The sequence below is a fragment of the Canis lupus genome, chromosome 3 (genome assembly GCF_048164855.1).
Source record: "Canis lupus baileyi chromosome 3, mCanLup2.hap1, whole genome shotgun sequence".
In the NCBI taxonomy this organism is placed as follows: domain Eukaryota; kingdom Metazoa; phylum Chordata; class Mammalia; order Carnivora; family Canidae; genus Canis; species Canis lupus.
Window position 1 is genome coordinate 54,234,010 of NC_132840.1, and position 27,461 is coordinate 54,261,470.

The 27,461-nt window shown below is 41.2% G+C and overlaps 1 protein-coding gene across 2 annotated transcripts; it reads left to right on the forward strand.

Moving 5' to 3' along the window:
* On the forward strand, positions 1-27,428 carry LOC140630620 (myosin-2). Of its 2 annotated transcripts, none has more exons than XM_072821122.1 (40): positions 1-103; positions 320-365; positions 2,174-2,397; positions 2,489-2,632; positions 4,269-4,425; positions 5,739-5,766; positions 5,851-5,965; positions 6,049-6,141; positions 6,536-6,599; positions 6,720-6,818; positions 7,453-7,556; positions 8,086-8,224; positions 8,795-8,913; positions 9,002-9,151; positions 10,256-10,426; positions 10,523-10,832; positions 11,280-11,353; positions 12,150-12,237; positions 12,325-12,442; positions 14,386-14,509; positions 14,598-14,734; positions 16,301-16,556; positions 18,093-18,335; positions 18,450-18,626; positions 18,718-18,863; positions 18,948-19,038; positions 19,130-19,519; positions 20,136-20,262; positions 20,935-21,053; positions 21,193-21,389; positions 22,093-22,276; positions 22,354-22,519; positions 22,620-22,744; positions 22,916-23,224; positions 23,310-23,513; positions 24,058-24,183; positions 24,274-24,444; positions 24,528-24,632; positions 24,752-24,847; positions 27,144-27,428. In XM_072821122.1, the coding sequence occupies exons 3-40, from the start codon at positions 2,194-2,196 to the stop codon at positions 27,294-27,296; spliced, it is 5,823 nt and encodes a 1,940-aa protein (XP_072677223.1). In that variant the 5' UTR covers positions 1-103; positions 320-365; positions 2,174-2,193; the 3' UTR covers positions 27,297-27,428. The 2 variants fall into 2 exon arrangements, with proteins under 2 accessions (XP_072677223.1, XP_072677222.1); XM_072821121.1 differs by having other exon boundaries at positions 92-181.
* Positions 27,429-27,461: the final 33 nt, after the last annotated feature.

Here is a 27,461-nt window from a genome sequence, read left to right on the forward strand (position 1 = left end):
TTTTGACTTAAGAAAGAACAGGCAGCTGCATTGTTTCCATAGCTATCCATATAAAAGAGCCCTTGGAATGAGGCTGACTCGTCCTGCTTTAAAAAGCTCCAAGGTAAGTGGGACCAGGCAACGGGCTTTCAAGAGGGACACTGGCCACGCTGCCCCGCGTCAGCTGCAGCTGCTAGCTCTGGTACTGCTCCTTGGGATACTGCATGTTTTATATCCATGGCTTTTGTTGCCTTCTGTTTAGAAGCCAGCCATGCCACAGATGGGATTTTGTGGGTGCCTTTGGCTAACTACTCAAGTGCTTTTCCCTTCTCTTTTACAGAACTGTCTAGAGAGAACCAGGCTACATCTTCTCACTTGCTAACAAGGTAAGATTTGGACTTAACCAGTCCCTGGAGAAGAATATGAGAGCCTCTGGGATGGATCTGTGTCACTTAGCAACCTTTCAGAAAGTGCTGGTCTCAGTAAATACCTAATAACTGTACTTCAGGAAACGGTGCTAGGGAGACAGGGAAGGAGGGCTTGCCTTCAGAACAATGCACATAGACTCATTCCGGATGCAAGCATTGGCGAGGTGACATCTTAACAAGAAAACTGCTAATGGACTTGTTGGCTTGTTAACAGAATTTTAACATTCTGTAGGGGGAAAAATCTGCAATAAGATTCTCTTGCTAAAAATCTCAAATTTGATTTTAAAAAAGGTATGCTGCCATTAGAATCATTAGGTAAACATGATACCTAACAAATAAGAAAAAGAAGGTACCTAGGAAAGAGCTTCCTTAAATCTCTTAAAAACTTGCAGAAAGTACCTTGCCCAATGCTGAGTGTTGCATGAAATTAAGATGCTGTGAACCTTTTGTTACACGCAAAGACGTAGTAATGTGCCCGACTACTACACACCCAGTTTCTGGAGGGAGACATTGGTAGGTAACTGATCAAAATAACTTTCAAGTAACTGGATCCCTAATGATTGAGCAACATTCTTTGCCAAACTTTTCATTCTACTGATGCCGCTGGCAACCTGCAGATGACAGAATGGACCAATCCAAACCTGCATTCTCCAGTGGGAAATCTGGAAGGGCAAAGGGTTAGAAGAATGAAGATAATATAACACTGCATGTCCACTGAACTTTGGTGAAACAAATTAAATAAATAAAATAAATGAAATTAAAAATAATAAAATGAGGATAACATTTGCTATGGCTTTTATCCTCAAGCAGGTCAACTCATTAACTTTGGATTATAATATGGATTATATTATATGGATTATAATATTGGATTATAATATGCCAATTATCATACATAATAATATGCAAAGAAACTATGTCAGGCACACTCTAGTCAGCACACAACTAGAGAAAAAGAAGTAAACAAAATTATCATCCCTAAAAGGCTTGACCTTGAGCACTTCTGGCTGAAGAGCTGAAGGAGGAAATGAAGTTCTCTTGCAGTATGGAACAAGAAAAGGAATTTTCTTACATTACAATCAATGGTATTTGACATCTAAATGGTAGCCTGGGCTGTTTCAGACTGCTTTCTCAGTCATCATGTGTTTCTAAAATATCTGTCCAGTATCTCACAGGCTTTGTTTTTTTTTTTTTTTTTAATTTTTATTTATTTATGATAGTCACACACACAGAGAGAGAGAGAGGGGCAGAGACACAGGCAGAGGGAGAAGCAGGCTCCATGCCGGGAGCCTGATGTGGGATTTGATGCTGGGTCTCCAGGATCGCGCCCTGGTCCAAAGGCAGGCGCTAAACCGCTGCGCCACCCAGGGATCCCTCTCACAGGCTTTGAATGAAGAAAGGCAGATATTGTAATCCCTCTTCTATGAGGGAGACACGTGGCTCAGAAAGTTCAAGGTTCACCACCTTCTCGGCAGCAGAGCTGCAGAGACTATGTTCAGTTCCCTGATTAGAACGCTAGTCTTGGAGGGTGAAAGAAAATAAAGCGTGTCAAGCCCTGAGTACAGTGCTGGTTACACGGTGACCTTCGATGCATTTGAGACTTTATGATTATGTTCGTTTCAGTAACTACAGTGTGGTGCACAAGGGGCCTGGCTGGTGAAATTTCTAAATAGTGGGTTTTCCATGAGGTATCATCACCAATATCTGGAGACTTACTGATTCACATGACAGTCCACAGTCTCTAATGTGAAATGCTTCATCTCCTCTAGGACCTGTGAGTTCAGCAGCCATGAGTTCAGACCAGGAAATGGCCATTTTCGGGGAGGCGGCTCCATACCTCCGGAAGTCTGAAAAGGAGCGCATTGAGGCCCAGAATAGGCCCTTTGATGCCAAGACGTCAGTCTTTGTGGCGGAGCCCAAAGAATCTTTTGTGAAAGGGACTGTCCAGAGCAGAGAAGGAGGGAAAGTGACAGTGAAGACCGAAGCGGGAGCAGTGAGTAGAGTCCCTGGAGCTGGCCACATTTGATCAGTACTTTTGTATGATCTCACAATTGACATAAATGGTTGTCCTCCCTGTTTACCAGACTCTGACGGTGAAAGAGGACCAAGTCTTCCCCATGAACCCTCCCAAGTATGACAAGATCGAGGACATGGCCATGATGACTCACCTGCACGAGCCTGCTGTGCTGTACAACCTCAAAGAGCGTTATGCAGCCTGGATGATCTACGTGAGTGCCTCCCCCTCCAAGTGGTCTTTATTATCATCATCACCAGGGACCTGCCAGCCCACTTCCACTGTCGTATAAATGGGTCAAAAGCAGAGACCCATTTCGTTTTCACCAGTAGCACGACTAGTCAGCACACAAGTTAACTAGTTAGTACAGTAGTTAACTAGTTAAAAGGTTCATAGTTGCTGTTGTAAGGCACAACACAACAGCCAGTACTTCATCCTCTGTCTTCCCATCCAAAGCCAGGCAAGGCCATTGTCCACAAGGACTGGGTTTGCCACATATCCCCTGAACAAATACTGGAACAGCTACTATTTATATCTCAGCCATGGGCCTACATTTCTACCCACCTGCCCCCCACTCATGCCAGTGGAGAATCATCCATAGGGAAATGATACACTTATACTTTAACACATAAAAATAATGTTTGAAAGATGAAATCTCACTCATTTTCAGTCTTTCAAGATGACAGCAATTTGTATCTTTGGTGAAGGTCCCTTTTCCATAAATACCACCTCCTTGAAGAAAGCTCCCATCTTCCCCAGGGAGAGAGGGATGCTGTGTCCTTTGGTCTCCGCCCTGGCTACAGCACTGACCTTTGTTGCCCACCATCATCCACTCATACGTCTGCCCTCTGTGTAGACTGTAGACTGGGAGCTCCCCAAGGAATGCATCTCATTTATGCTTTATTCCAGGTGCCCTGCAGGGGTCTGGCATGTAATACACACCTGGTGAACGTCTTAGAAACGAACCGATTACATCACATTGACATTTTTTGTGTAGTTCAGCCAATGCTGATGCTCAGCTGGATGACACCCACACAGTAGTACCTGGTGATTGGAGTCTATTCTGACTAATCAGTGCCTGTTTTACACATTTACCCAAGATTTTGAAAATCTCCCTTGTTTAACTGTAATGTATTTAGATCTTGAGAGCTTAATAGTATTTTGCAAATGTTGCCCCAGTATCACTGGATACTTTCAGGTTTACCTGACTACCTGCCTGCATCATATTAATCTTAATATTTACCACAGTTCACCTTACTGCTTCCATTTCGTTCGGCACTTTGGTTGTGTCCAAACTTCTCTTTTCATGATTTTTTTTTAAGATTATTTATTTACTTATTCATGAGAGACACAGATAGAGGCAGAGTAGGCAAAGGGAGAAGCAGGCTCCCTGCGGGGAGCCTGATGCAGGACTCGATCCCAGGACCCCAGGATCACGCCCTGAGCGGAAGGTAAATGCTCAACCACTGAGCCACCTAGGTGCCCCTCTTTCCACGAATTTGAATGATCTTAATGCTGCAAAAGAAAAACATGCATATCTTCTAAAACACAATAAAAATGTCTCATGCTACACATTAAAGAAAAAAAATAACCCTTGGAGATCCTACTATGTGAAAATCATTGTGATAAGTTCCAAGAGGAACAATTAAAAGTCGAAATTGTGAGCCTTTCCCTCAAGGATTTTGCTATCTCATTGCTAAAAATTCCAACTAATTTTCATGCTGATGCCTTCAAGAAATGTAGGGTACTTACTTAAAGTGTTCCTGTAGTCAGAATTCATTTAATAAGTGAATTGCACACCTAACAGGAGAAGCCTTTGGACAGCTGCTCTTTCTTATTCCCTTGCGTAGACCTATTCAGGCCTCTTCTGCGTCACTGTCAACCCCTACAAGTGGCTGCCGGTGTACAACCCCGAGGTGGTGACGGCCTACCGAGGCAAGAAGCGCCAGGAGGCCCCACCCCACATCTTCTCCATCTCTGACAATGCCTATCAGTTTATGCTGACTGGTGAGTTGAGTGCTTTGTGCATAATCTTTTCAGAACTGTAGGAGAAAGAGACCCGAACCGTCTCAACACATTCTTTAGGTCCTTTGGTTATGGTATATTTGTGAGGGAGGTGGTCCAGGAAGGAGAGTGTGTAAAAGTTGACTTGCAATCCCTACCATCATGCAATTGCTACTGGTCTCTTCAATATTTATTTATTTATTTATTCATTCATTTATTCATTCATTTAAAAGATTTTGTTTATTTATTCATGAGAGACGCACAGAGTTAGAGACATAGGCAGAGGGAGAAGCAGGATCCCCACAGGGATCCTGATGTGAGACTCTATCCCAGGACCCTGGGATCACGTCCTAAGCCAAAGGTAGACACTCAACCACAGAGCCACCCAGGCAGGCATCCCCATCTCTTCAACTTTTAAAAGTCAACAGGGGCTCACCATAGTTAGAGAATTTACTCTTGAATGATTCAAAAACTAAAAAGGCTTGAGCAAAAATTATAAACATTATTTAGGTGTATGTACACACATAATCACACATAGAAACTGTGCTTCCATTGCCAAGAGCCAAAAACCAGAAAAGTAAGATCTGCCCTTGTGGCCTTATCCTCAATATCAGAAACTATGACCAATGAATGCCCTTTCTATACAAGGTCCAAGCTATTGCCCTTTTCCCAAAGCCAACTTGAATGAACTCCAGATTTTAAGGTATATTTGACATTAAGACAGCTATGCCATGAATCTTCTTCCTAGAATATTGCCTCAGCCAGCGCAATCTAAGCTGCTTGGGGAAAGGACTCGGAGAATCTGTCTTCAGAGAGAGTAAAAGAGTAAAATGAACCTTTCCTCCAAACTATGACTAAAGCCGTGATTACTTCCAAAGTTACCACCTGCATTATATTTACCCCATCCCAAATGCTAAAATGCCTATTTTTCATTACGTCTTACACCTTCAGTAAATATTCACTACTGGCATTGTCATCTAAATCCAACCAAAGGCTCAGGTCCACTTTTGAGATGTCCTTAGGGGCAGAGTATTACAGAGAAAAGGTCCAGTGCTTCATTGCAGTGCTCTGTTTAAATGGATGCACCTGTGCAGGAGGCAGGGGTGGGATGTGGGGAGGTACTGAGGAACTTGAAAGGGGCACTGGAAAAGACTGGAGGCTTAGGGTCCATGAAGCCCTAGGGATTGCAAAGGCTAGTCTGAAAAATACTTAGTTTGTTCCTTTTACTTCACTTACTGTTCACAAATATACAAAAAACAAATGAACAAACAAAAAACCCCCCACAACATTAAATGTCTATGATTTCTTTTTTGTAGACCGAGAGAATCAGTCAATCCTGATCACGTAAGTAAAGTTTATGCTTTCTTCTCATGGCTTCAGTAGCTGCCACATTTGGAACTTCATCTCACTTAGCTTTTTATTTGATAGTGGAGAATCTGGTGCCGGGAAGACCGTGAACACCAAGCGTGTCATCCAGTACTTTGCAACAATTGCAGTCACTGGAGAGAAGAAGAAGGAGGAAGCTACTTCTGGCAAAATGCAGGTGGGTCTGGGGCCAGACTCAAGACTCTCAGGCTCTCAGGAAGTCTGGAGCCCCAGAGGTAACGACTGCTCTTGCCTTTGCAGGGGACCCTTGAAGATCAGATCATCAGTGCCAACCCCCTACTGGAGGCCTTTGGCAACGCCAAGACTGTGAGGAATGACAACTCCTCCCGCTTTGTAAGTCTCAGACACTAGTACAGACACTGCCCACTGGTCAAAGTGTATGAGATGTTTGTGAATACATTCTCTGAATCTTTTTTGTTCACATTATACTGGCATCGGGTTCTCTCCTTTCCCTCAGAGCATGTCATAACATGGATCTGAGTTCCATCTAAAAAGATATGTGGCCCTATATCTGAGTTCTTTCCTATCTGTCATTACCTACAATTATTCATAATATGAAAATCAAAGACAAAATTCTTTTGCCTAAAAAATAGAAGATACACCTCTTCTGCCTAAGAGTCTCTGGATTGATTTAACAGTTAACACATTAGCATTCTAAGTATTTTGAGTTTCTCAAAGATTTGATGTGACATAAAAACAAAGTAGTAATATTAGTTTTCCTTTCAAGGGTAAATTCATCAGAATTCACTTTGGCACTACAGGGAAGCTGGCTTCTGCTGATATTGAAACATGTGAGTGCTTGGATCTCCTTTTTGGTCATTTCTGTTTCTTATAATCTATAAAGTCAACACAAAGTAAAAATTTCAAGCCATGTGAATTTTTGCATTGCTCTGTTTGTTATTTCCTTCCAGATCTGTTAGAAAAGTCTAGAGTTACTTTCCAGCTTAAGGCTGAAAGAAGCTATCATATTTTTTATCAGATCACATCAAACAAGAAACCAGAACTAATTGGTAAGAAATGTCATAATCCCTTTCCAGAACTATGGCATCAGTACCTCTCCATGAATGGTCCATCCTAGCATTCCATGACCAAATTTTGTCAGGTTTATCACCTTGATTTTGAAAGTAGCTTTGTAAGTTTATGTATGCTTATTATAAAAATCAAAAAGGAAAACTGAACATAATGCCTTCAAATTCTATCACTATGAAATAACCACTGTGAATACTGGGTAAATATCATCCTACTCATTTCCTGTATATATACCTTTACATATAGATACTCATACATACAATAACTGGAACCATACTTCAGTGCTCTTCTGTGATGTACTTTTTTCATTGGGCAATAATGTATCATGGTTTTTTCCATGTCACTAGCTGTAGCTCCACATTATTATTTCTAATGGCCGCATGGTGTTATATTCTAGGGATAAGCATAACTTATTTAACTATACACTCTTAAGGATATTCAGGTTGTTCCCAATTTTTTATTTTAAATAGTCAACACTATACTGATAATTATTACAGATGTAACTTTTCCCCATATGTGATAAACTTCTTTGGCTTCACAGTGTCTTAGAATCCGTCTAGACATCTAAATGAAGGGGATAATTCTGCTTTCCTTTTCTCTGTTCCATGTACTCAGAAATGCTTCTGATCACCACCAACCCATATGACTACCCATTTGTCAGTCAAGGGGAGATCAGTGTGGCTAGCATTGATGATCAAGAAGAGCTGATAGCAACAGATGTAAGTAGAACACAAGAAAGTTAGACTGATGATGTTGGGTTAGAGCAATGGCCCCTCCAGATAAATATTCAGTTTCTAGTAGAAATAGCAAAAGAGGGTTCAAAGATGAGCATGGATGTGCCACCTCGAGTCAACCAAAAAGATGAAGCTATGCCTCACAACACTTTATTTTCCCTTAATAGTCTTTTAAAGGTCTATAATTTCTGAATTTATCTAAACCACTTTTTGGTAATCTACTTGAATGAGACCTGTACCACTTCTCAAAATAACAGGTTCCTTAAGTTTACTATCTTGTTCTCTGTCTCTTTACTTTTTCAATCTTAGGAGGTCTGAACCTATCATTCTAATGCTCAGTGCTGGTCTTTGGTTGACCAACTCCCTGCACACCCACACTGAAGAGTTCTTTGCACCCCTATTAGCAACAATAGTTTCCTCAGTGTGACCAACATGTCAGGAATCAGAAAGTGAACGATGAATAGTAAGTGTGTGGATCATAACCTAACAGTTATCCTCTTGGTTATATTGGCAGAGTGCTATTGATATTTTGGGCTTCACCAATGAAGAGAAAGTCTCCATCTACAAGCTCACGGGGGCCGTAATGCATTATGGTAACTTGAAGTTCAAGCAGAAGCAGCGGGAGGAGCAGGCTGAGCCAGATGGCACTGAAGGTACCAACTAAGACATCTCCCTGATTTTTTTGTTTGAAAATCACATTGTTAACATATTACCCTTGAGTTTTTTTAGGAAGACAAATTCATTTTTAAGAATTGAATTTTAAAGTATACTCAAATAATATACTATATGAAGCATCATATTAGATAGATGTTTATTTTTTTCTTAAAGATTTTATTTACTTAAAGATTTTATTTATTTATTCATGAGAGACACACACAGAGAGAGGCAGAGACACAGGCAGAGGGAGAAGCAGGCTCCATGCAGGGAGTCCGATGTAGGACTCGATCCCGGGACTCCGGGATCATGCCCTGGGCCGAAGGCAGGCGCTAAACTGCTGAGCCACCCAGAGATCCTCTAGATAGATGTTTCCTATTATTTCTGAAGTCCTTTAGGACACACTACCCATAATCAAAGTCTTAAACTTAGTGAAAAAAATGGGCAAGAATGCTCAAAAAGATATTCTGAAAACACCCCATGAAATATCTGTAGCTTAATTTTTTTTTTTCTGAGAAAATGGGTTGCTCTGGGTCATAATAACATTCTTCTTCCTTTCTTCCTTTCAGTTGCTGACAAAGCAGCCTACCTCCAGAGCCTGAACTCTGCTGATCTGCTCAAAGCCCTCTGCTACCCCAGGGTCAAGGTCGGCAATGAGTTTGTCACCAAAGGCCAGACTGTAGAGCAGGTAGGTGCATAACTCAAATTCAGTGACAGGAATCAAGCATTTTTATAGTCCTCTGACAACCTCAAGAGATACATTTTTGTTTTTCAAGGTAACCAACGCAGTGGGCGCTCTGGCCAAGGCTGTCTATGAGAAGATGTTCCTGTGGATGGTCACCCGCATCAACCAGCAGCTGGACACCAAGCAGCCCAGGCAGTACTTCATCGGGGTCTTGGACATCGCTGGCTTTGAGATATTTGATGTGAGTTGGTAGCTGGTTGGTAAGGGGATTTTGCAATAAGGCAATGAAAATATGAATAAGAAGAAATCTGTGAAAATTATAACCTTCTCTCACTACTCCCAAAAAGTTATGCTGAAACTTAAAAGTGAATGATGGGGTAACTGCTAATTATTTATTGCAGTAGCAGTCCCCCTTCTATGAGAAATAATGCACTTGAGCACTCTGACTTGCTACAGGACCCAAAGGGAGTTAGGAGCTAGCTTAGTTTCCAGTGGCAGGGGGGTCCTCTAAAAATCCCACAGCACCAAAAGAAGTTAACATAAACATCTCAAAGTAATCCTGTGAAACACACATGTTCTGAATATATGGTGGGAGGTCATTCAAAAACACTTAGACAAGAGAAGAAGAGCAGAGCAAAGATGACTTATAAAGTCAGCATTTATTCTCGTTGATGTGATATTATAAGATAAAAATCCCTATTTGATGAACTATATTTTTCCTGCTTATAGTTTTCAAGAAGTTTATCTTTTTCTAATTATAAAAGTGAAACTTGGACATTGCAGAAAATATGAAAAATCAAGGGAAAGTGTTCCCCAATAATTCCACTATTTATATCAAGCTAATGTTAATGCTTTGGAGGTTTTTTTTTTTTTTTTTTTTTTTAACACAAGTGTGTTATCACACTGTGTATGATATTTGGTATCTTAATTCTGTTTTCATTTCACATTGAAGGACAGCAGTGGCAATTATTGTCCACTGGCAAAGCTGACCCTGGTAACTTCCATACAACAGAGACCCCTCCCAGCCAGCCCCTTATAGCTTATCCATTAGCTCGAGTCAACAGAAAATGGAAAAGATAATGGAATAAAAGTGAAATGATGAAATAGGAACTCAGAAAAATCCCTGAGTAAACTTTAGCCAGTGTAGAGACTAACCATTAATGCAATATAGGATTCTGTGTAAAATGGCAGTAGAGGAAACAGATTTCATACTGCTCCCCCACCCCAATGATTTTGATATATGTAATCTAAAGGCTATTCAATATATATGTTTAAATTAAGAAGTTGTGTATGTACAAATGCTCAAATTTGCTCAAGAGAAAAGTGAACACATGTATTTATTTAGTTCAACAGCCTGGAGCAGCTGTGTATCAACTTCACCAACGAGAAGCTCCAACAGTTCTTCAACCACCACATGTTCGTGCTGGAGCAGGAGGAGTACAAGAAGGAGGGCATCGAGTGGACCTTCATTGACTTCGGGATGGACCTGGCTGCCTGCATCGAGCTCATTGAGAAGGTGGCCTGATCTGTCCAGCCAGTAACTTCTTCTCTTAAATTCTGTGGTTAATCCTGCAGCTCATATTCACCCTATATGCATTTTGCTTTAATCCAGCCCATGGGCATCTTCTCCATCCTGGAAGAGGAGTGCATGTTCCCCAAGGCCACAGACACCTCCTTCAAGAACAAGCTGTATGAACAGCATCTTGGAAAGTCTGCCAACTTCCAGAAGCCCAAGGTGGTCAAGGGCAAGGCCGAAGCACACTTCTCACTAATCCACTACGCCGGCGTTGTGGACTACAATATAACTGGCTGGCTTGACAAGAACAAGGACCCTCTCAATGAGACTGTGGTTGGGCTGTACCAGAAGTCTTCTATGAAAACTCTAGCTTACCTCTTCTCTGGGGCTCAAACTGCCGAAGCAGGTAATACTAAAAAAATCTGAACTATTAGGACCTCAATCAATGAAAAGCTTCAGCTTCTATGATTCTCTCCTGCTTCTTCCTCCACATCTGCTGGATATTGAGTATCTGGGATATTTAAGGCTAGAGTGACAAACTTCTCCCTATTTAGACTAATTTGATGATTTTGAAGTTACTGTGTCCTCAAATGTCCTGACATTACGGATCCATCTTTATACAGTGAGGTGAATGCCCTTCACTTCATCTTCTAATAGAGGAAAGAAATCACAGAAAAGTGGGTACAAGCCTCGTTGACAGCTAAGAGTCATTCGAGTTCCAACAGAGGAGCCAGTAGTGTCCAAAAACTGCTCCACCAGATTTTTGTGCAAAAATTGGCAATAAATAAGCAAGAAATAGCCCTGTCAGTTCAAAACTATATTTAAATGACATCTTTTCTTATTTGCTCTCCAGAGGCAAGTGGTGGTGCCAAGAAAGGTGGCAAGAAGAAGGGCTCTTCTTTCCAGACGGTGTCTGCCCTTTTCAGGGTAAGGAAGAAATTGTGACACTCCCCAGTTACTTTAGGAATTTGTTTTTGGAAGTACAGAGTCTTCTTTCCACAAGTCATTGAGAAAAAACTGACATTGATTAATGATTTCTGTTAATCTAGCTTTGGAGAGAAGACATTTACATTACTCGGGAATTATTAGCTCATTTTTCATGCCAAGCCAAATAATACCAAATATTTCAGAGGAAATTTTCTAAAACTGAATATTCTACCATTCATAGTCTAGTCAAGTCATGAAACTAAGCAATGGCACGGTACTAAGAGAGACTAAATTAGCACTAATGCTAATGAAGATCCAGCAGCTAGCCTATAAGGAACTTAATATGGTATCCTTGCCCTTAATTCAGTGAGTCCTCAATTATAACTGGTAGGATTATTCCCCTTTAGATAACACTTATGCCTGAAAGTTAATTGAGTTGAAAAGGAGAGCTATGTTCATGAGAAAAAGCCCCAGTGTGGTGCAGGCTTGCATGTCCTCATTGGAAAACCATGCAGTTGATTAGAAGAAAGTGTGGCCATTTAGTATAGGAAGGCAATGGCCTGTGGGAGGCCATGGACCAGGGAGGAAGTAGGACATGTCAGGCTGCTTCTCATGTGTAACCCAACCCAAATGGAGAAAGAGGTACTAAGGAGAAGGATAGGAAGGTGTTACCCTACATGAAAATGGTCCACAATGGTTTTTCAATTCAACCATAGACATTGAGTTTATAGACATCACCAAATGCTCATAACCATGGTTAAAACTGGAGATAACAGGCTTTTCCCTGACTTTACAGGAGAATCTGAACAAGCTGATGACCAACCTCAGGAGTACCCATCCTCATTTTGTGCGCTGTATCATCCCCAATGAAACAAAAACTCCTGGTAAGAAGCCCTAGAACGAAGGCACAAAGCATGACCACCATACTTCCTTTAAAAAACAAACAGTGTAATCTATATGTATACGTTTAGGGGCCATGGAGCATGAACTTGTCCTGCACCAGCTGCGGTGTAATGGTGTGCTGGAAGGGATCCGCATCTGCCGGAAGGGGTTCCCAAGCAGGATCCTTTATGCAGACTTCAAACAGAGGTCAGACTCTCTGAATTATGGTGCATCTTAAAGTTTAGTATAAATACACTTACTGCAAGCAAAATAATTTTGTGAAAAATATACTTCTATTCGTGTTTAATTTGCCACAAAAAAGAGGGAAAAATCATAAGCCTCAAAACACCTTTATTTTTTTTATTTTTTTTTCTATTGGGATGTTTTTTAATATAAAATTTTTATACATTAAGGCTTTTTTTTTCCTTTACATTAAGGCTATTAACTTTTTTTAAAATTTTTTATTGGTGTTCAATTTACTAACATACAGAATAACCCCCAGTGCCCGTCACCCATTCACTCCCATCCCCCGCCCTCCTCCCCTTCTACCACCCCTAGTTCGTTTCCCAGAGTTAGCAGTCTTTACGTTCTGTCTCCCTTTCTGATATTTCCCACACATTTCTTCTCCCTTCCCTTATATTCCCTTTCACTATTATTTATATTCCCCAAATGAATGAGAACATATAATGTTTGTCCTTCACCGACTGACTTACTTCACTCAGCATAATACCCTCCAGTTCCATCCACGTTGAAGCAAATGGTGGGTATTTGTCATTTCTAATAGCTGAGTAATATTCCATTGTATACATAAACCACATCTTCTTTATCCATTCATCTTTCATTGGACACCGAGGATCCTTCCACAGTTTGGCTATCGTGGCCATTGCTGCTATAAACATCGGGGTGCAGGTGTCCCGGCGTTTCACTGCATCTGTATCTTTGGGGTAAATCCCCAATAGTGCAATTGCTGGGTCGTAGGGCAGGTCTATTTTTAACTCTTTGAGGAACCTCCACACAGTTTTCCAGAGTGGCTGCACCAGTTCACATTCCCACCAACAGTGTAAGAGGGTTCCCTTTTTTCCGCATCCTCTCCAACATTTGTTGTTTCCTGTCTTGTTAATTTTCCCCATTCTCACCGGTGTGAGGTGGTATCTCATTGTGGTTTTGATTTGTATTTCCCTGATGGCAAGTGATGCAGAGCATTTTCTCAAATCTAGATATACCACATATTTTGCACTCCAGACTTTTCTGGGCTTTATTGAGCTCCTGGCTTAACCCATAGGTATATACATTACTTTCAGTAATTATGAGAACTACCATTTTTTTCATGTGTAATATGTTTAGATTATTTCCTTCCATCTTCACAAAACCTCAGTAGAGGTAGGTACTATCAACACCTCCTTCGATAGACAAATAAACTGAGGCTCTAGGAGATTAAGCTACCTGCCCAAAGTCACATGGGTGTTGGTGGCTGAGTTAGGAACTCTCTCATGCAGGTATAGAGCTCCCAGTGAGTCATTCTGGTGCTTCCTTTCCCCCTTATGCACTGGTTTCCCAGGGGTTCCAAAACCATGCCACAGGACCAGCTCCTCAGCAACTCTTTCTCCTCCCTAGACAGGTCCATCTTGGGAACCAAATAGGAGACAAATGGACAAGGGGTTGGCGGCAGCTCCAGGGAGCTGGTCTCTCCTAAGGCTGGGTCTGGTGGAGTTGGCAGCGAGTTCCCATCCCCAAAACCCAAAGCACCACTACGCATGAATTTAGGTGATTAGGACAGTTCCTCCTACCTGAAGTGAGCCTTCTACCAGACTCCTCACTAAAAATTTGCTTTCTGGGATTCAGGATCATGAAAAGCAAATAGATCTAGCCAGGAAAACATGTTATATTTTATTGGTCATCTACATTTAATGTAAACGAGATTGTAGGATTTTTTCCTGAGAATAAAGTCTGATGAGGCAGAAAGGAATGTCTGCAACTGTGCAGGAGTGTGGGATGGAGTGAAAACAGACAGTGGATGTCCTTCCTGCGAATAATGAAGGATACTTTTCTTTAAAGCTCTGGTTTTCTAAATAGGTCATTTAGTGTTTATCTGCTATTAGTGTCATCATAAACTGACTTTTTGTTAAAAAAAACTGTATTTACTTAAACAGATACAAGGTATTAAATGCAAGTGCTATCCCAGAAGGACAGTTCATTGACAGCAAGAAGGCTTCTGAGAAGCTCCTTGCATCCATCGACATTGACCACACCCAGTATAAATTTGGTCACACCAAGGTAACCATCCCTAAAGCCTATCTGCTGCTACCTATGTCCCCGTGAAGTTTATGTATAGTGTCTGATCTGCAACTCCTCCAACACACAGGTCTTTTTCAAAGCTGGTCTTCTGGGGCTCCTAGAGGAGATGCGAGATGACAAGCTAGCCCAGCTGATTACCCGAACCCAGGCCAGGTGCAGAGGGTTCTTGGCAAGAGTGGAGTACCAGAAGATGGTGGAGAGAAGGTAGAAATATAAATTGTTTATCTATTCCCATCTTTCTGCCTTAAGAAACACATCTGAGTTGGCTTAAGACTCAGATACGATAAGGCCACAAATGTAAGCAAGAATGAACATAAAGAGTCCTATGCTGAAGTGGGGATATACATATACCTGAAAACTTAAGGTGGGGATCATCATCATGAAACATATTCTGAATGTTCAGGTTAAAGAGAGAGAGAGAGAGAGAGAGCACAAAGCATGGGCAGTTCTTATCTAACAAGAGAAAACACATCAGTATAAAAATACACCAGTGTGAATTTAGTGGGTAGCTCATTAAATTAGATACATTGAACTGAAGAGCAGACAGTAGTTTCAAAAGAGATTTTTTTAAAAAAGATTTTATTCATTCATGAGACAGAGAGAGAGAGGCAGAGACACAGGCAGAGGGAGAAGCAGGCTCCATGCAGGGAGCCTGACGTGGGACTCAATCCCAGGTCTCCAGGATCAGGCCCTGGGCTGAAGGCGGGACTAAACCGCTGAGCCACCCGGTCTGCCCCAGAGATTTTATACAAGATGCAGAAACGGCTTCTTTTATCTGATCATTTTTATCATCAAACTATTATGATATAAAATATTAAGGGCATTTATCTGTGAAAGATTTTTTTCAGTAAGTTAATACAATGTCACCAAGGTATGTAGCTTTCTGGTGATTTGATCTGATGCAGGGACAGAGTTCTAAGTCTCAAGAGCCAGGTAACTCAAACTACCTGCAGAATGCATGTGAAAGGGACCCATGATGAGAGATGCATTTTATATTGGCACATGCACATTCAGACATATGTGTATATCTAAATATATGTAATTTACATGAAATAAGTTTTTTTAATCCTATCACCTGTAGTTACATTAATATTTTCTATTGTATTCTATTTTATTAAAAATTATAAGTTTGGTCATAACCCAATATATATATATAGGCAGTTAATTGCCCATATGGAAGGGTAATTAATTTTTTAAATGAATTAGATTTTTAAAAATGTGATTATATTACAGAGTAGACTGCAAAATTTACATAACATTAAAATATAAAACCAGAGATTTTTCACAGTAATGCTGTTTTTAATGAGTCCCTTTATTCTGTGCTCCCATCCCTCCGGAGTCTAGTGCCCTCATCGCTGCTCTTGGTGTCCCAGATGGAGAGCCTGAGAAGCAGTGATGTACAGCAGTTCTCAAAGTGTGGTCCTCAGATCTACATCATCAGTGTCTCTTGCAAACTTGTTACAAATGCAAATTTTTAGACCCCATCTCAGATCTTCTGACTCTGAATCTCTGGGGATAAGATTCAGGAATTAGTGTTTGAACAAGTTCTTCAGATGATTCTTATGCGCACCAAAAGTTTGAGAGGCACTGATGTAGAGAAATGAGTAATTAATGAGTCCTTAACCATCATTCCCAAATAGAATTTCCTCCATCTGTGCTTTTGAAGGCAGGTGAGGCACACGGTGGGGGCAGAACCTCCAGCTCTCACTGCCAAGACTTCATCCCATTTCTTCATCCACACATATCAAATTTGCATCAATTATGTTTCAGGGAGTCCATCTTCTGCATCCAGTATAACATCCGTGCCTTCATGAATGTCAAGCACTGGCCCTGGATGAAGCTATTCTTCAAGATCAAACCCCTCCTCAAGAGCGCAGAGACCGAGAAGGAGATGGCCACCATGAAGGAAGAGTTTCAGAAAACCAAAGATGAGCTTGCCAAATCAGAGGCGAAAAGGAAGGAACTGGAGGAAAAAATGGTCACTCTCTTAAAAGAGAAAAATGACCTGCAGCTCCAAGTTCAGGCTGTAAGTGGTGGTGTCATTCTGGGTGCTGCTTATTGGGATGCAAGTGCTAGGATTCTGGCCACTAGCAGCAGTGAGCTGGACAGTCAGTGTAGGGACAGTCACTGGAGGGAGAAGGTAAGGCACTCTGATGATTCTAGTACAGTCCATATATCCCGTCGTTGTCCAAACCAGGACTGGGGCAATAAGGTAGAACCAATCATTGTCACTCATTCTCTCCACAATTTTATCAAACTACAGGAGTTATGACTTCCTTTCCCTTGGAAGTCAGTCCTTGAAAGTGATTTTCACATAAAACCATTCCAAATGAAATATTAAGGGGGAGGATAGCATGTAGAGAGTGATTTTTTTTTAATCTCTGCAACTTCCTTAAACTGATCCATGTCCAGGAGTCTTAAATCACAATATGAACAACTGACAGATGTCATCGTTCTATATCACATTTTACAGAATTGCTTTTTGCCATGCCACTGATCTCCAAAACCCAGATTCACTCCTCCCAATCCATGTGCACAGCCAATCACATCACATCCAGACTGCTGCCTCAGCACCCCAGATGCTCTGTCTGCCCCCAGCTCTCTCCTCCTTCCAGCCCACTCACTGCTCACCCCTGTACCAGTCATTTTCAACTGCCTCCATCAACTCTGAAATGTAATTTATAAGACTGTCATTCAGTCGGAGTGAACTGAATTGGTTTGGTATAATTTACTCATCACAAAATCATATATTTCTCTTGTTGATTAAAATTAATTTCTTCTGTCAAGTTTGGGCAGTGTAATAATTCTTTCTTTTAGGTTACAGAAGGAAAATGAGCTGTTTTTCTTTTCCACCTCCTTCAAATCCATCCAGAATGCTCTTCTGTTGTCCCTAAAGAATTACTTAGACTCTTCCCTAAACCACCATATTCACCACATGAGCACACATAGCACATTTCATTCTTATGTATTCAAAGGCTGGTATGGAGGCTCACTAATGAATGTATGTATCAGCTCCTCTCATACCTTGTCCACTCCCAACTTTCTTAATTGGAAATATAGCAGATTGCCAGGAATTTCTTGATTACTTTATGCCTCAACTTGAATGTAGAACATCTTAATCACAATCATCCTCTAGTACTACAAAGAGAAGCGGTTCATTAGCAGCCACGCCCTGAATTCTCAACTGGAATGCCTTCTCTCCTCCTGCTCCATCCCCAAAGACTTGATTTCTACAAAATCAAATCTTGCCCACCTCAAATGTCACTTCATCCAAGAAATAATCCGTAATATAACTTCTCTGATCTCTTCTGTCACTAATTGCCTTCTGAATTCATGGTAGCTTTTTGGAAGTAGGCTTTCTAATCTACTAGAGAATATACTCTTCTGAAGGAACAGAACAGAATTGGATACATTTTGGTTTTCCCACAGTGTATCCTGGATTGCACATAGGAGGTGGTTCATAAAATCTAAATCCAAAGAAACAACAGCAGAGATTGACGTTGTTATCATTGTGAAATATTTCATTATTTCTTTCCAATTTTGGTTTTGTTTCCAACTCAAGGAAGCTGAAGGCTTGGCTGATGCAGAGGAAAGATGTGACCAGCTGATCAAAACCAAAATCCAGCTGGAGGCCAAGATTAAGGAGGTGACTGAGAGAGCAGAGGATGAGGAGGAGATCAATGCTGAGCTGACGGCCAAGAAGAGGAAACTGGAAGACGAGTGTTCAGAGCTCAAGAAAGATATTGATGACCTTGAGCTGACCCTGGCCAAGGTTGAAAAGGAGAAGCATGCCACAGAGAACAAGGTATGAAACATATACACAGAAAGGTCATGTTTTTATTATTATTATGGAGTACAAACATAAAACTGAATCCATTAAAATAAAACATGTAATGCGAAGATTTTTTTCCTCCCTAAGGTGAAAAACCTCACTGAGGAGATGGCAGGCCTGGATGAAACCATTGCAAAGCTGACAAAGGAGAAGAAAGCCCTCCAAGAGGCCCACCAGCAGACCCTGGATGACCTACAGGCAGAAGAGGACAAAGTCAACACCCTGACCAAAGCTAAAATCAAGCTAGAGCAGCAAGTGGATGACGTAAGTCCAGGATTGTCAAAAAAAATATTTTCTTCAAAAGGAAGCTAAGGAAGCTAAGCATTCCTTTAGACTAAACATAGTTTATATTTAGCTTGAAGGGTCCTTGGAGCAAGAAAAGAAACTTCGCATGGATCTAGAAAGGGCTAAGAGGAAACTTGAAGGTGACCTCAAGTTGGCCCAAGAGTCCATAATGGACATTGAGAATGAAAAACAACAACTTGATGAAAAGCTCAAAAAGTAAGTGTGAAAGAATTGTCTATGAGCTTGCTTTCAAGTGGTGGATTTACACTCAATTGTTATATTTTACTGCTTTCCAAAAAGGAAAGAGTTTGAAATGAGCAATCTGCAAAGCAAGATTGAAGACGAACAAGCACTTGGCATTCAGCTGCAGAAGAAGATCAAAGAGCTGCAAGTAAGTTCGGATTTCTATCAGTCTGGAGCAATGAGGCATAGTGATGACACAGAGAAGCTAACTAAGGGTGTGTGCTTTTCACAACTCCCAGGCCCGCATCGAGGAGCTGGAGGAGGAAATCGAGGCAGAGCGCGCCTCCAGGGCCAAAGCAGAGAAGCAGCGCTCTGACCTCTCCCGGGAACTGGAGGAGATCAGTGAGCGCCTGGAAGAAGCTGGCGGGGCCACATCTGCCCAGATTGAGATGAACAAGAAGCGGGAGGCCGAGTTCCAGAAGATGCGCAGGGACCTGGAGGAGGCCACCCTGCAGCACGAAGCCACAGCAGCTACACTGAGAAAGAAGCACGCGGACAGCGTGGCCGAGCTCGGGGAGCAGATAGACAACCTGCAGAGGGTCAAGCAGAAGCTGGAGAAGGAGAAGAGTGAGATGAAGATGGAGATCGATGATCTTGCCAGTAACGTAGAAACAGTTTCTAAAGCCAAGGTACTGGAGTCCGGGAAATTATTATTAGTGACAATGATCCTTTATGTATACATCATACCTTACACAGGAACTTTACACACATTATGTCATTTGATTTTTACAGTAATCTAGGAGGTAAACAATAAAGATACTAGCATTTGTATTATTTCCACTAACATATGAAGAAACTGAAATTCAAAAGTAACGTGCACTCCATCACACTATTAGCAAATGACAGGACCAGCTTTTGAACAAAGGTCACCTGCATTTTCTCAGGCTCCAGTTGAAGAACTAGGACTCCAATATTCTCAATTATCTGATAAGCCAAGTTTCATTGTACAGAAAGGCAATCAAGTATTTATAAACATGCTTTTAGAAAATACACCATACAATTCTTACAAAATCTTAAATTTTAAACATAGTCTTTAAGGCTTTTTTTGTATGAATAGGGTGCAGAACTTCACAGTTCACTCTTTAAAAATCTCAATATATATTTTCAACTGAGGACAACAATCAAATATAAAGAAAAAATTCTTAAGTATCACATTACATATAAGAGAATTTGATTTTATGCCAAAAGTTATTTATTTATTTATTATAATATCTTTGTTTCTTTCTTTTACTTTTTCCCACGCAGGGAAATCTAGAGAAAATGTGCCGCACTCTGGAGGACCAAGTGAGTGAGCTGAAATCAAAGGAGGAGGAGCAGCAGCGGCTGATCAATGACCTGACCACCCAGAGGGGACGCTTGCAGACCGAATCTGGTAACTCTGTCCTTTTCTAGGCACTAAGAATGGAAATGATGTGGTTGAAAACAACTGATTTGGTCATGTGAGAGCTTAATAAAAGCAGCTGAGAACATGTGTGTTCTACTGAACAGCTCAGACTTTCAACTCACTTGCAAGGTCACTCAGGGACAGAGTTGGAGATAAAGACTTTGATAGGACTGGATCAAGCTCTGTTCCAGAAAGGCCTGGAGTAGTTGGCCACACTGAGAGGATGATTGGGAGTAGGAGTCACTCTAGCCTGGGTCCAGGACTCCTGTAGCAGACTGAGCTTCTGTCTCTATACATCAAAGTAACTCAAATTCCTAAAGGGAGAGCGGATAATCCTGTCTCTCAAAAGTCCAATGAAACTGAAACCATGTAGAATTCAATATCTTGGCTCCCAGGTTTTGCACAATATCATACACCCAGAAAGAATTAGTTATGGAGAGATCAAACAGAATTTCAGCTGTATTTATTCATTCTGATTCATATGTAAGTTTCACCATAAAAATCAGAAATTTGACATTAAGCATGATGGTGTCAATAGAGAATTGAATCTTTTGAGCATTCATTGTGGGGGGCGGTAAGAGTTAAAATTTATTTCTAATACGGGCTTGCAAAATTGTTTCTTCACTTAAAAAAAAAGGTGCCATTTCTTTTGTCTATCAGGTGAATTTTCACGACAGCTAGATGAAAAAGAAGCTCTGGTGTCTCAGCTATCAAGGGGCAAACTAGCATTTACACAACAGATTGAGGAATTAAAGAGGCAGCTGGAAGAAGAGATAAAGGTAAATAATAATGTTGTCAGACTCTTGTTTTTTTGGTATGACCTAACCTTAACTGGAGTCCATTTATACCAACTTTTAAAGGGTTTTGAAACTCTAATTAAACACACCCAGTAAAATGAAGGTGTAACTATCTCTGTAGGCCAAGAACGCCCTGGCCCACGCCCTGCAGTCCTCCCGCCACGACTGTGACCTGCTGCGGGAACAGTATGAGGAGGAGCAGGAGTCCAAGGCCGAGCTGCAGAGGGCGCTGTCCAAGGCCAACAGCGAGGTGGCCCAGTGGAGGACCAAATATGAGACGGACGCCATCCAGCGCACGGAGGAGCTGGAGGAAGCAAAGTAAGTGTGCAGATATGAGAGAATGTGTAGAAAATGCTGCACGCTGAATAAGAAAGATACGACCTTCAGTGAATTAGCCCACAAACGTTCGTTAATTAGCTCCCTTTTGCCAGGCACTCTCAGGCCCTGAGAATAAGACATGAGTAAAGCAAACATAGTACTTGCCTTCTTATGCTAAAATCTACTTAAGGAAGTGAGTAACAAATAATTATCCAGATAGTGAGGTATTATTACTGTTTGTCAAGCACATCAAGCTCATTGCTGATTCAGCGGTCCTGCACTTGCTGGTCCCTCCGTCTGGAATACTCTCCCCGAGATCTCCCTGCAGCTCACTATGACTTTTCAGATCTTGATTCAAATGCTACCTCCTCAGAGGGGCCTTCCCTGAATATCTAGAATAGCTGCCCACCCCTTACTCTGTTTTGCTTTTCTTCATTGCACTTACATCTGCAATAATGTTATTATGCATTTTCTCACTTGCCTGTTGTTTCTCTCTTATACTCATTTGGAAGCTTAGGAGTCAGGGCCCCCTTTTCCCTCTTGCTCACTGCTGTATCCCATGACTGGTTCATAAAAGGAGCTCATCAATGTCTCTTGAATGGATGGATGGATATTTTTAATATGAAGTTTCCAATACTTCTCAGTATAGCTCCTAATTCTACTTTTGGTTCACTCCTCTCCACAAACATATATAATCCTCAAGGAAGAAGCTGGCCCAGCGGTTGCAGGCGGCTGAGGAGCACGTAGAAGCTGTGAACGCCAAATGTGCTTCCCTGGAGAAGACAAAGCAACGGCTCCAGAATGAGGTGGAGGACCTCATGCTGGACGTGGAGAGAACCAACGCAGCCTGCGCCGCCCTGGACAAGAAGCAGAGGAACTTCGACAAGGTACCTCGCACAGCAGCCTCTGCTCTCCACTGTGTTCCTCTGTCCTTTACAGCCAGTAACCACTCCCGGTTTTTCAGATCCTGGCAGAGTGGAAACAGAAGTATGAGGAAACCCATGCTGAACTCGAGGCCTCCCAGAAGGAGGCCCGCTCTCTCGGTACTGAGCTGTTCAAGATGAAGAATGCCTACGAGGAGTCCTTGGATCAGCTAGAAACTTTGAAACGAGAGAACAAAAACTTGCAGCGTGAGTCCCTTTCACTTTCAATAATATTCATGCCTCGGGGACCTTTCTCTTAGGTCCTCTGTCTGATCAAACCTCTCCCTGTCTTTTACCCGAACACTAGAGGAGATCTCTGACCTCACTGAGCAGATTGCAGAGGGAGGGAAACGTATCCATGAACTGGAAAAGATAAAGAAACAAGTGGAACAAGAAAAGTCTGAAATTCAGGCTGCCTTGGAGGAAGCAGAGGTATAGGTCCAATTGTGCATTATAAACATATAAGATCAGAAAATATTTAGGTCCATCCACATAGATTGAATTAAAAAAATAAACAGCACAAAATTAATGGAAGGATAGGTATGCAAAATAACTTCCCAATACTTCCATTCCCTGCTAATATCACCTCTTGCTGTCATTAAGGCATCTCTTGAACATGAAGAGGGAAAGATTCTGCGCATCCAGCTGGAGCTGAACCAAGTCAAGTCTGAGATTGACAGGAAAATCGCAGAAAAGGATGAGGAAATTGACCAGCTGAAGAGAAACCACATCAGGGTTGTGGAGTCGATGCAGACCATGCTGGATGCCGAGATCAGGAGCAGGAATGATGCCATCAGGCTCAAGAAGAAGATGGAGGGAGACCTCAATGAGATGGAAATCCAGCTGAACCATGCCAACCGCATGGCTGCAGAGGCCCTGAGGAACTACAGAAATACCCAAGGCATCCTCAAAGTAAGTGTTCAAAAGAGGGCCTCAAGGTGACTGGGGTGACCACAGCCCTGAGAACGAGGTGTCTCAATGATGATTCATTCCCCAGGACACCCAGATCCACCTGGATGACGCCCTCCGGGGCCAGGAGGACCTGAAGGAGCAGTTGGCCATGGTAGAGCGCAGAGCCAACCTGCTTCAGGCTGAGATTGAGGAGCTGAGGGCCACTCTGGAGCAGACGGAGAGGAGCAGGAAAATCGCAGAACAGGAGCTCCTGGATGCCAGTGAGCGCGTCCAGCTCCTCCATACCCAGGTGGGATTTGGCACAAAGAACTTAACTTCAATAAATGCTATGTGTCCCAAGCAATATAAGCTTAAATTTTTTATATAACAGCCAGGTTTTATACTTCTACTGTTTTCACTGAATTATTGTGAAATCTTTTATTGTTTTATTTTGCATAAATTATTGATTTACTTCCTAAAATATTCTAAAGCTTCCTGTATTCTCCTGTGTTCATATCTTTATTGACCCTTGTTATCAATATTGGCATTTTTATTTTGGAGAAATGGAACATTGGAACATCTGTTATAATTCTGTCTCTGTGAATGGTCTCATTGGTAAATGGCAGTTATAGAATTACAGAGCTATTTGGTCTAATTATGGACTATGTACTTGAAGAGGCTGAATATCATAAAATTTCTATTTTATTTAGTTGTACTACATAACAAACAAACAATATGGAAGGGCATCTGACTTGCAAATTTTTATCTGAGATTATTTTTTTAATAGCTACGAATACGTTACATGGTAACTTATTTGGTAACATGATTAAAAAATGTAACTTATTTTTAACCAGAACACTAGCCTGATCAACACCAAGAAGAAGCTGGAGACAGACATTTCCCAGATCCAGGGAGAGATGGAGGACATTATCCAGGAAGCCCGCAATGCAGAGGAGAAGGCCAAGAAGGCCATCACCGATGTGAGCAGAGGGCAGCACGGTGGTGGTCAAACCTGAATCCCAATGTGCTTGCTTGCCTTTCTCAACTGGTTTTGTTTTACTGCTGATCAGGCGGCCATGATGGCCGAGGAGCTGAAGAAGGAGCAGGACACCAGCGCCCACCTGGAGCGGATGAAGAAGAACATGGAGCAGACGGTGAAGGACCTGCAGCATCGTCTGGATGAGGCTGAGCAGCTGGCCCTGAAGGGCGGGAAGAAACAGATCCAGAAACTGGAGGCCAGGGTGGGTCTCTCAATGTCTGTCTATTTCCATTTCCTCCCAGTGCCTTATTAGTTCAAAGTTCTTAAGAGCCTACTTATTTGCAGGTGCGTGAACTGGAAGGAGAGGTTGAGAGTGAGCAAAAGCGTAACGCGGAAGCTGTGAAAGGTCTGCGGAAACACGAGAGGCGAGTAAAGGAACTCACTTACCAGGTACAGCAATAGTTTTTATCAGCTAAACACTCCCCATACATATGTGAAACACTCATATACAATGACACAACAGTCAAGTGCTTTTGAAATAAGACCCTGTGGTTTTCATAATCTTTCAGACGGAAGAAGATCGGAAAAATATTCTCAGACTTCAGGATTTGGTAGATAAACTTCAAGCCAAAGTGAAATCTTACAAGAGACAAGCTGAGGAGGCTGTAAGTATCCTTAAGATGGAAGGGAAGAGCGAAGTCCCTTGTTAATGAACAAATAATTAGATTTGCCACTTTTTTTAAAAGTAAATAAGCCATTTGCTTTTTTAGAAGACTGTGCTTCTTAAAAACATTTGTGCATTTTTGTACTTCTTGCTCATTATTTGTAATATTAATCATTTGATTTTAAAAGTAAAGTTTCAATCCACAGAGAAACCTCAAAAAATTTCAAAGCAGAAATAATGAAGGCCACATTATCTATCCATAGTGTGATAAAATTGTCAAGTGGTTAGAAAATATAAACACAAATTCCCAAATGCTTATATGTTAAAAAATGAACTTTCCTAAATAATTTTTGGTTTCATTTAGAAAAAAACTACTAAATAATAATTAATTATAAATAAAATTTCAAGGAAGATGCTACTTTTACAAACCTAAAGAATGTAGTCAAAGCTGTCCTTGGAGGACAATTCATTGCTTTATGAATCAAATTTTTTAAAAAATTGACAGTCCAATAAAGAAATTATAAATAATGAAAGTAGTACTGTTAAAGATAAAGGTAGAAATTGATAAATTAGAGTAGACTATTTTCTAGTATGATACTTTCAGTAATATCTGATAATTTCTGGGGAGTTAATAAAATAAATATACTTATAAGAGAAAGAAAATACAAACTCACATTAGAAATGAAAAAGTGTGTGGGGGCACCTGGGTGGCTCAGTGGTTGAGTATCTGCCTTTGGCTTAGGTCATGATCCCAGAGTCCTGGGATCAAGTCCCACATCAGTTCCATGCAGGGAGCCTGCTTCTCCATCTGCCTATGTCTCTGCCTTTTTCTCTGTGTCTCTCATGAATAAATAAAATCTTAAAAAAAAAAAAAGGAAAGAAATGAAAAAGGGGAGGGCACTGGGCAGGCTTAGTCAGAAGAGCATGCGATTTTTTTTTAAGATTTTATTTATTTGAGAGAGAGAGAGAGAGCAGGGGCAGGGGGATAAGCGGGGGGGAGGGGGGGAAGGAGAGGAAGAGACTCTGGCAGACACCATGCTGATCCTGGGACCCTAATCTCATAACCCTGAGATCATGACCTGAGCCAAAATCAAGAGTCAGATGTTTAATCAACTGAGCCACTCAGGCACCCCGAGGATGCAACTCTTGATCTCAGGGTCATGAGTTCAAGCCCCACATTGGGTGTAAAGGCTACTTTAAAAAAGAAGAAAAAATAAAGAAATGAGAAAGGAGACAAACCATACAAATAGAAAAATATTTTTAATGTAAAATATAAATCTGTCAACACAGTTGAAATCTTGAAGAAATTAATGATTTTCATAAGATTTTAATTACTAAGTTGGCTGAATAACTTATTTGAGAACTATTTCTGAAAATGGACTCAGGTCCAGAAAGGTCTTTCAAAATTTCAAGTAACAGATAATCCTTGAGCTATGTAAGCCATTCCAGAGCATGGGAAAAGATGGAAAGCTTTCCAAATCATTTTAAGAAGCTCATGTAACCCTCATACCAAAACCTGTCCAAGAGAGAACAGGGGAGGAGGGACAGGGATGAAACTAAAGACAGTTTTCCTTGTGAGAGTAATTACAGGAAAGATAAATAACTAAGTCACTGAAACCCTTAAAAGAGTAAGGGTTTCAGTGGCTTAATTGAGGGGATTGTCCACCAGTGATTAAACAGGTTGATTCCTTTAGTGTTAAGCCTTTTATTAAGGGCTTCAGTGACACTATTAAGCAACTTCAGTGCCTTTATTAAAGGGATTGTCCACTAGTGATTAAACAGGTTAATTCCTTCAATGTAAGGGTTAGTTAATACTAGGGAATCTATTGGTAGAATCATTACATCCAAGCCACAAGGAAAAATGATTGCTGGAAATGTTATAACATGGTATTATAGAATTCAACATTTATTTCAATATAAAGAGACTGTTAAGAAAGTTATCCTTAACATGACATAGAACTTGAGCTTACAGTCATCTTATAGCTAGCATTAACGAGAAGAATGATTTCAGTACTCTTGTCTTTTCTGCTCTTTTATTTTTTCTTGCTTGTGGTGCATAGCTTTTAATATGTTTTCATTGCAAAAATAAGGATGCAATTATTTATGGGACACCGAGCCCCAACAAATCATAATGTTCACTTTAATGACAACCAAAATCCAGGAGGTGGCAAGACAACAATATTCCCTGCTGAGTATTTTAAGTTCTTTGTAGATGCCAAGTCCTTTCTGCACTTAAGACTGCAGAGTCTAGAAAGATGTGTAGTACGGGTTCCTTACAATTCCATTTTTATTCTCAGGAGGAACAATCCAACACAAATCTATCTAAATTCCGCAAGCTCCAGCATGAGCTGGAGGAGGCTGAGGAGCGGGCTGACATTGCCGAGTCCCAGGTCAACAAGTTGCGGGTGAAGAGCCGAGAGGTTCACACGAAAGTCATAAGTGAAGAGTGATCATGTCCGGATGCTATGGAATGATTGAAGAGAGGCACAAAATGTGAAGTCTTTGGTCATTTCCCTCTATAATTATTGTCTATTCTACCCTATTGCAAAGGAAATAAAGAGCATCGGGTATTTTGCAAACAACATCCTTGGACTGGTCTTTCTTAAAAAGGTGTC

Bases quoted from the DNA above. Each gene is read 5' to 3' on its own strand.
- LOC140630620 (XM_072821122.1), top strand. From the start codon at position 2,194: ATGAGTTCAGACCAGGAAATGGCCATTTTCGGGGAGGCGGCTCCATAC. The intron at 8,225-8,794 runs GTACCAACTAAG...TCTTCCTTTCAG, and splicing joins TGAGCCAGATGGCACTGAAG to TTGCTGACAAAGCAGCCTAC. The intron at 21,390-22,092 runs GTAAGTGTGCAG...ATAATCCTCAAG, and splicing joins GAGGAGCTGGAGGAAGCAAA to GAAGAAGCTGGCCCAGCGGT.